The 9,745-nt window shown below is 39.8% G+C and overlaps 1 protein-coding gene across 1 annotated transcript in view; it reads right to left on the bottom strand.

Annotated features, from left to right (window-relative positions):
* Positions 1–2,715: 2,715 nt before the first annotated feature.
* The window catches only part of LSM11 (LSM11, U7 small nuclear RNA associated), a 16,731-nt gene continuing 9,701 nt past the window's right edge, over positions 2,716–9,745 (bottom strand). The window contains exons 2-4 of the mRNA XM_006901968.1: positions 5,903–6,042; positions 3,729–3,812; positions 2,716–3,187 (exon numbers count right to left, since the gene is read on the bottom strand). Of these exons, the coding sequence (XP_006902030.1) occupies positions 2,777–3,187; positions 3,729–3,812; positions 5,903–6,042 (635 nt within the window). The 3' untranslated portion in view covers positions 2,716–2,776. The remainder of the gene's footprint in view (positions 3,188–3,728; positions 3,813–5,902; positions 6,043–9,745) is intronic.

Genomic DNA, 9,745 nt, shown 5'->3' on the forward strand with positions numbered 1-9,745 from the left:
ATTCTCCGAAGGACCTAGCACGCAGCTTCCCTGCACACTGGGATTCCCTCGAGTGAGGGAGTGGGGTTTGCAGGGGCTCTACCAACCTGGCCATTTCCTCACCTTTTATTTCAGTTATTTCTATAGCAACTTCTATAGTTATAGATAATCACATCTTTTGAGCAGCATATATATATTAAGACTTAATTTTTCCTTTAAAAAAGCTTCTCTAGTTAACAAAGAAAAGCTAAAAATTTTTTTAAATTTCTTGTCTAAAAAAATAACTACCATGATTTGTATAAAATAACACATTTACTAGAAATTACTAATTTCAGAATCACTGTCCAAGCCAAATCAATAAAGGGGAGTGTATTGGTATATAAGAAAAATCACATATAATTTAAAATTTCTTTTCATGGCTGAACTACCAAGCTGGGCAGAAAGTGAGTAAATCATTCCTTATATGGATATACAAAAATTGCATGCAAATGGGCATGTGTTTAAATTAAACTAAATAAAATTAGATCTAATCAGGTACTAGAACAAATGGAAAATAACATATTCTCTTTGATTCCAAGTTTATTTTCCATTACTGAGAAAAAAATCAGGATTCACTGTAACTCCAAGCTGAGGGCAGACAGATGAGAATGACCAAATGGGGGAGACTAAAAAAAAAGGGATATAGCAAGACTGCCTGATGATTAAACAAGACAATTATTAATATGGGAACTGAGACAACAGACACACTATTTAGAAAAGAATATACGTTGGTGTACTAAAAAAAAAAAAAAGAAATGTTCCTAAGTTTGTAACCTGGAATTTCTGTAATAAATATTTTGTGCATCTGATTGAGCTCTAAAAAGCCTGTTTTAAAATAAAGAAGAAAACAACAACCTTCTACAAACTCCCTTTTGGGGATGTGTCCTTTTAAGATGCTCACTCTTCCTTTGGTACAACTTACAAAGAGATACCTTCCTAAAAAAAATTCAAAGGAATTCTTTAAGTACCATAACAGGTTGGGTGATGGGAAGTGGGGGGAGTAACAAAGAAAAGTCCTTATCTTCTTACTGAAGACATTCTTCCCGAACTTTCACTGCCCCTTTGGAGGAAGGACAGGAATACAGAAATATTTCCTAAAAATATCACTGCTTTCTGATTAGTTAGAACAGGACCATAAATATCTTTAACGATGTCTAAGAAGATTACTTTCTTAAATAGCACCTGCTTTGCTCATAAGACATAGAATTCTTAGAAAGCTTTGAAAGAGAATAGTAAAAATGATTCATGGCACTTAGATGTTTGGAGACTTTAAATACCTTTCTGAAATTCGTTGTCTCAATACCCCAGTGAGGTAGGTGTCTAATGGGGAAACTGAGGTACTGAGAGGTTAACTGTTAACTGCTCATCTTTCACTGAATGAAGAATCAATGTCCTGCTGACAGAGGAAACAGTTGCCCTAGTTCCCTAAACTCAGCTCACTCTGCTTTGCTCAGAAAACATCTAAATTACACAACAAATACAGCCGGGAAAATTTTTCTTTCCATACATTTTAAATAGTTCTTTCATTTTTAATATAAATTATCTGAAATAAAACCAAATATAAACTAACAACAATAAAAAAAAAATAATGCCTAACAGTCTGTGTCAAGATGTAGCCTATTCTGCAGCAGTGATTTAAAAAATAGTAAAATGTTATTCAAGCATCAGTGAGTTCTATGGTGTACCTTTTACTCAAGTCATGCTTTAAGGGGGGAAAGTGTCCTTTTGAGACACCACCCTTTGTTCTTTGTAAGAATCTCTTTGGCCTAATACAAGGGAATAAAACTACCATCCCTGTCTCATGGTGGAACCACCCTGAAAGATATTCTACACAAAGCCAGCCTCACCTGGAAAAGGGACTCTCAGCCACATGATGTATGAGTGTTACAGAGTTCATGCAGAACTCTCTGAAGCCAGACACAAGAGTCACAAGTCTCCTGTCACAAAACTCACAGGACAGCTCATACTATGACAGAGGGCAATACCACAGGGTACATGCAATAGCACCATGCCACAGAAGTTAGACAAGGACAAGAAGTCACCATACAGATGCTGTACTGTCCCATCTGGCATGCCATTTGCAGAGGCCACCTCTGGTAAGGGCAAGGGAGGAGGTCCTGTGCCCCTTTCCATGAGGATAAGGATAGAGAGAATTTAGCACTGGCTGCTTTAAGCATTCACCTATCCAAATTGCACTCTGGCATACATTAAGACCTTTTCTAAATCTTACAGATATTCAGAGATAAATAAGTTTCATTTCTTTAAAGAGGAAGTGGTGTGAAACAAATTTCAGAGGTCAGTTACAAGATGTAGGTAACCATAGGCCAACTGATAATAGGTACTTTCATAATTCATGAGGACTCAGAGCACCAGCATTTGAAATGAGAAAATGGTTCTGAACTTTTTTTAATGCTATAGTCTCTGAGGAATGTAGATCGTAAGTACTACATGAATGGAAAAGCTTGTATTTGGCTTATTTTAAAAGTCTGATGTAAACCATGAAACCACATCAGTTGTACAGACCTCTTTACAGCTCTTGCCTCGCTGTTAGTGCAAGCATAAACCCTCCAAAAGCCTTTCCCTTCCTTGTGGGAGCTCACCACCCAGAAGGCTTAGGTCTGGCTCCATCATCTGCACATGCAGGACCAGAAGGACTCTTTCCAGCTCAGAGGTTCAATGGGACACTAGGATACAAAGAGCAGCAATTCATGCATTTTACTTCTGAAATCCAAAGCTCCAGTGAGGCTGAGCTCATTGGTCACTGTGCAAGATGAACAAGCAGGACATTCTCACCTCGAATGAAAATCTGATTTATGTGTCGAGTGAAAACCTGCTGGTAATCCACTTTGGGCTTTCGCTTTTTCTTACGGGGCTGGCCCCTAGACAGGGTGGTGGCCCTGGAAAATGTACCTCCAGCACTGGACCCGTCTGTCCGTGTAGTCCTCCCTGACAACTCAGACCTGGATTCCTCCCTTCCTGATGCCTGAAGGGAAGAAGGGACAGAGCGAGAACGCTTGTGTGATCCCCGATCTGTGTCTCCTCTTCCCCATACAGAAGCCACCTTCCAAGTGGATGTTTGGGAGTATCTTGACAGAGTAGAATCTTCAACAGCAGATTTAGAATCTGCTTCCTTCTTGGAAGAATCCTGAAGTTTTAGCCGATCAAATAGCTGTAAGAAAAGCAATTATAAACATTAGTCTTCTCTTCAGCATTTGACATCCCTCTTTCGATAAGCAGAAAAAATACTCTCACTGCTTTTGAAATGGGACTCATAGCTGACCCACCAGTGGGTTTTCAGAAGCTGTAAATCACACAGAGGGAGAATGCCTATCTTTCTCTCTTGGAGCGGCTGGTGGATTCAAATTGACAGAAAAGCATCACCTTTGGGTTATGCTTTGTGGTTTTCTAGGTTTGCCATTTTCTATTTGTTCATAACTCAAATCAATAAATGCGGCATAAAGCTAAGACTTTTTTTTTAAAAAAAAAATAAAAGACTTTTAAGCCTTACAGAGGTAACTTGTTGCTCAAATAAGATGTAGGTTAGATGCACAGACTTCTTCTTGCCTCACACTGGAAGCACAAGAGAGAATAAGGACCTGGAAAGGGTGCATCTGGTCTTTATCAGCAGGGTTTTTCCTCTAGGAAATTCGGGTCATTAATTTCTAAGCCAGAAGTAACATTGAATACTCAGTACATCAAAAATTGCCTACCCGGGTTAGAGTCAGTGAAGAATCCCGCTCATATGCTTTGCCCAGGACTGGTTTTCGGTACGTTTCATCCACATCAGTAAGTGCCTAGAGGAACAGCCCAAAGAGAAGGAAAAAGAAATAGAACTAAAAATATTTTTAGGCTTTTCAGATGGAAAAACAAAAAAAGGTAGAGTATCATCTAACTGTAACAGGACTAATCTTAAATCAAGGCAGGTGACTTGGGCAAAAGAAAACGGTACCGTTGACAACTTCCCAAGTTGGACTGCCAAGCTGCTACCACCATAAGCCAGATTTCTGCTGGTGTAAAAAAGGACTTTACGACAACAAGGTACCAGCTGTTATCAAGGCCACTTGACGAGGGTGACTCGTGGATTTCAGAGAACTGCGCTCCACAGGGTTTTCAGGATTGGGACTTTTTGAAGCAGATTGCCAAACCTTCCTTCCACTGTCTCTGGATGGGTTTCAACTGCAAACCTAGTTAAGTGCCACATACTTAACTATCTGCACCACCCATGAACCCCACAATTATGTGGCAGAGGATTTATATTTCAGTGAGCAGAAGTCTGTAGGAAGCTTATTAAAATGCAAATGGCATATTCTAGAGATGCTAGATACTCTAGAGATTAAGTAGTTCTGGAATGGAGCTCAAGAACCTTTGTCTTAAGCCTGAATTGTCTCAGGCAACTCAGATGAAGGAAGCCTTAGACTAGCCTTGGATAAACACTACTCCATTGCTCTTTTCCATCCTCTGTTTTATGTCTTATGATAGCAAATAAGATAATACATACAGAATTACTGGTGATCCTCTATCTGAGGGACCAGATCACACAGGACAGCAGTTAGGATCAAATGAAATCATGTAGGACAAAGTACTTGCAAAACTGTAAAGCCACCCTACAAATGTAAGGTCATATTATTATTTATTATTATCATTACTACTACTACTGCTGCTGCTGCTACTTGTTTAAAGTAGCAGCATTTGTTTAAAATGCATTTTCTTAAGTTCTTTCCTTTCCAGAAGTAAACTCTAATAGTCAAACATATTTTCTCCATTTCAGAGATGAAAAAACTGAGATTCAGAGAAATTTGCTGTAAAGTTCTACAACCTGGGTTTCACAGCCAGGTCTTTTGCCTCCATAAGGGTTGTGAGCATGGTATTCAGCTTCAGTAAGAGCTGGGGTAATGTTTGGGTAACTCCACTTATTAATAGTATGATCTGAGTAATCTTTCAATCTCTCTAGGCTCTTCCCCCCACCCCCCCATTTGTAATGTATAGCAGCAATTGCCGCTGTAATGTGTCCATGGAGATAATACATGAAAAGTCATTTACACAGTATCTGGCACATAGCAAATGCTCAATCAGGATCCCCAAACTACTGCTATGGGAATAAAGTACAGGGAAAAGAAAAGCTGGAGATGGAAGAGTGTATGGAAAAGAAACAAAAAGCCTGTGGATTTATTTTAACTGTTCAGTATTAAAACTGCTATAACTTATTTTTTCTCTTCTATAACTGTCCAGTAATCAGACAGTAAACCACTAGGAGGCATATACTCTACATGGAAACACCACACACACGATGTCTTACTTAGTAACATACCTGCTTCATCCCCATACTTATCTGTCTTCCTAAATACTGTAGATCAAACAAACATTCCTTAATAGTGGGAATCACATCTTACTCGTTCCTGAAACTTCTGTGCTTAGCAGTGTCCAATCATGGTGAGTAATCAATGAATATTTTTAAATGGAAGAATGAATGGCTAGCAGTACAGCAATATAAAATCATTAAACAGATGACACAAATAATTACTCCTTAAGTCTCTGTTTGTTACCTTTGGCACTAATGACAATGTCTGGGATAATTCTTTGCTATGCATTGTAGAATGTCCGGTCATTAAATGCCAGTAGCCTCCTCCAACCTTCAAATTATGACAATCAAAATCCCTCCAAATGTCTCCTAGGGGAGGAAGGGGCAAAGTTGCTGGGGGTGAAAATCACTGTTTTAAAGGGAAGGAAACAGTAAAGAACTTTTTGTTGCCCAGAAAAACACACAGATTCTGGTCCTGAGAAGTATTTTCTAGGTTCTGTTGAACAAAGTTACAGAGGTCCTATAGACATAGTAATGATTTACTCTCTAAGAAATTCTCCAGCACCTTAAGAAAGATTTAATTACCATGTTCCAGAACTTGTCAAATGCAACGAGGAAACCGGTACAGACTCCCCGAAGTCCCTTGAAAGTGCGAATGTGAACGTTCACCTTCACTCCCTCCCGTATACAGCGATGTAGCTCACCAAGAGGGCTGCCTTCATGCACTAAAACAAAAGAACAGTTAGTATAACATGGTTGTCTGTCCTCATTCCCAGTGTTATCAACCAAAGTCATCCTGATGTACAAAAGCACATGGTAACACAATAACTTCACTACTGGAGCATGAAGGCCCAGCAGGAAAAAGACAGTAGCTGCAGGCAATATATATGTGGCAAATGAGACAAGATTCCAAGAGAATGTGGATAAACTGCACATATGGGGAGTCACTGTTGTTGTTATGTGCCAACGAGTCACTTGTGATTCATAGTTACCCCATGTACAACAGCCCTGAAACTTGCTCTATCCTGTGCCCACCCAAATATTCCACTACTGCATATCCTTTCTTGTATGATTATCATTGACCCAAAGATGCACATCATTTAAAAACTTTAGAGGAAAACAAAAAACCCCATAAATACTACTACATTAAATACACACATAAAATGCTAGACTCTATCAATTCTGTGTGTCTTCATAAGAGAAATTTAAAAAAAAAATTCTTAGGAAGTACATTCAATTTGAGCCTTCCTAAGAAACAAAACTCTTGCTCATATGTTTAAACCATAGAACACACCACTGAGAAACAAATATTATTCTCCAAGAGTTTTCTTTTAGCCCACTAGTCTGGGCTAGAACACATACCAAGTCTTCATGTTACCCATGTATCCATGTACATCATAATTATATCAAGAGGAAAGTAGTGGCTTAATACCAGTCTTGATGGTATAATTGCACCTTCTGGCTCCTGTTGTTATATGCCGTCGAGTCGTTTGTGACTCATAGCGACCCTATGTACAACAGCCCTAAACCGTGCTCTATCCCGTGCCAATCTCATTGCCTCTGACACACCCATCCCGATTGATTACCCCAGTCACTGAATCAATCCACCTCATAGAGGGTCTTCCCCTCCTGCGCTGTCCCTCTACTCTACCCAGCATGATGTCCCTCTCTAAAGACCTGTCTCTCCTTACAACATGTCCAAAGTATGTCAGGCGAAGCCCCAGAATCCTTGCCTCCAAGGAGCAGCCTGGTTTAACCCTCTCTAAGATGAATCTGTTTTTTTTCTTGCCAGTCCATGGTACATTCAATACTCTTCTCCAGCACCACAGCTCAAAGGCATCAATTCTCCTTCTATCCTCCCTAGTCATTGTCCAACTCTCTGATGCATAACAAGTGATTGCAAAAACCATGGCCTGTATCAGGCGCACCTTAGTCTCCAGAGAGATACCGTTGCTCTTGAGTACTTTAGAGAGGTCCCTAACCGCAGACTTTCCCATCGCAATAAGGTTTTTGACTGCCTGGCTACTGGTGCCAAGAATGTTGACCGTGGAGCCAAGCAAACTGAAGCTGTGAACAATCTCAATCTCTTCGCCATCCATTCTGATGCTACCGATTGGTCCAGTGGTGAGAATTTTTGTCTTCTTGACATTGAGCCTCAGTCCATACTGAAGGCTGCAGTCCTTGACCCTCTGTAGTAAGTGCATGAGGTCCTCCTCAGTGTCAGCGAGCAAAGTTGTGTCATCCGCATAACGCAGATTGTTTATAGATCGTCCACCAATCCTAACGCTACGCTTCTCCTCATAGAGCCCTATGAGACTGCAAATATCCAAAACGAAATCAAACTCATTGCTGCTCTTAAATACTTTCCAACTCCATGATCATACAGGATCATACTGCTCAACAGGGTTGTTAATGTAAATTTTTACAGAGGCAGACTGCCTCATCTTTCTCCCAAGAATCTGGGTGACAGGTTAGAACCACTGACTCTATGGCTTAACAGTTAAGTGTTTTAGCCATAGCACGACCAGGGCTCCTATGAAATTTCTAATAAGCACTATGAAAAAAGATCAGTTTGATGCATGAGACTGGTGAATGCATCCAAGGCTGCACCTGTTAACTGAAACAAGTCAACTGGTATCCCACGCACTCGTGGGGCTTTACTTTTTGCCAGTGCTTCAATGCAGCTTCCACTTCTTCCTTCATTACCTTTGGCTCCTGATAATATGGCACTTCCTGGAATTTTTCAGTGTCCGTTCTTTTTGGCACAATGATTCTTTGTATTCTCCTCCATCTTCTTTTGATGCTTTGGGGATCATTCAATATATTGCCCATAGCATCTTTCAATATTGTCATTTGAGGCTTAATTTTGTTTTTCCGTTCTCTCACCTTGAGAAATACAGAGGGAGTTCTTCCCTTTTTATTCTCCAATTCCAGCCTTCTGCACTTTCCATTATAATGCTTTACTTTGTCTTCTTGAGCTGCCCTGTGAAATCTTCTGCTTAGCTCTTTTACTTTGGCATGTTTTCCCTTTGTTTTGACTTCTCAATGCTCTACTGCAATTTTTAGCCTCTTCTGATATTCATTCCATTCCCCCCCTTCTCCTCTGTCATTGTACTGACCTTTTGCTTTCTTCATGGAAGATATCTTTGATATAACCTCATACTTCATCTGATTTTCGATCACTGGTGTTCAATGCTTCAAACCTATTAAGATGATCTTGAAATTCAGGTGGAATAGATTCAAGATCATATCCTAGTTCTCATGGACTTATTTTCATTTTCTTTGGCCTCAGTTCAAACTAGCACACGAATAACTAATGGTCTTACCTACATACTGCCCCTGGTCTAGTTTTGACTGCCAATACTGAGTTTCTCCAATGATTCCTTCCACAGATATATTCAATCTGATTCCTATGCAGCCCGTCAGGTGAGGTCCATGTACAAAATTGTCATCTCTGTCTTTTAAAAAAGCCATTTACAATGAATAAATCATTGAAAATACAAAATTTGTTCATTCTATTTCAAGCTTCATTTCTATTACCAAGCTCATAGTTTACAACTACTATTCCTTCATCACAGATTCCAACTTTTGCATTCCAAAAACCAACTATCATTCTTAACACATTTTTCTTTATGTTTGGTCAATTCCAGACTGCAAGATTTGGTAAAAATTTTCAATTTCTTCCTCTTTGGCTCTAGATATAGAAGCATATATTTGAATAATACATGCTCAGAGGGTCAGCGGGATACTCATCAATAACTTGTGTTAGGCAGATGACACAACCTTGGTTTCTGAAAAGTGAGGACTTGAAATACTTGTTGCAGAGGATCAAAGAATAAGCCTTCAATGTGGATTGCATCTCAATGTAAAGATGACAAAGATCCTTCTCAATGGACTGATAGGCAACATCATGGTAGATGAAGAAAAGGTTGAAACTGTCAACTTCATCTTACTTGGATCCATAATCAATACCTTTGGGACCAGCAGCCAGAAATGAGGAGACTTAATGTACTGGGAATGTCTGTAGTTAGGAACCTCTCCAAATTACTGCGTCATGATGTGAGTTCAAGGACTAAGGTGCATCTAATTCAGGCTATGGTTTTTCTGATCACTTGTTATGCATCTGAGAGCGGAAAAATGAATAAGGGTAACAGAGGAATTGATGCCTTTGAGCTGTGGTGTTGAAGAGCACTGAACATCCCATGGAAAAGGTGCAGCCAGAGTGCTCTTTGATGAAAAGATGATGAAGCTTCGCCTCACATACTTTGGGCATGCTGAGGTGGTTGTTGTTATGTGCCATCGAGTCGTTTGCAACTCACAGTGACCCTATGTACAAGAGCCCTAAACGCTGTTCTATCCTGTGCCAACCTCGCTGTCTCAAACACATTCATTCCCACCACTCCACTCACAGAATCAATCCATCTCATC

Source organism: Elephantulus edwardii, unplaced genomic scaffold (genome assembly GCF_000299155.1).
Source record: "Elephantulus edwardii isolate Elephantulus edwardi_28Jun2011 unplaced genomic scaffold, EleEdw1.0 scaffold00354, whole genome shotgun sequence".
NCBI lineage: Eukaryota > Metazoa > Chordata > Mammalia > Macroscelidea > Macroscelididae > Elephantulus > Elephantulus edwardii.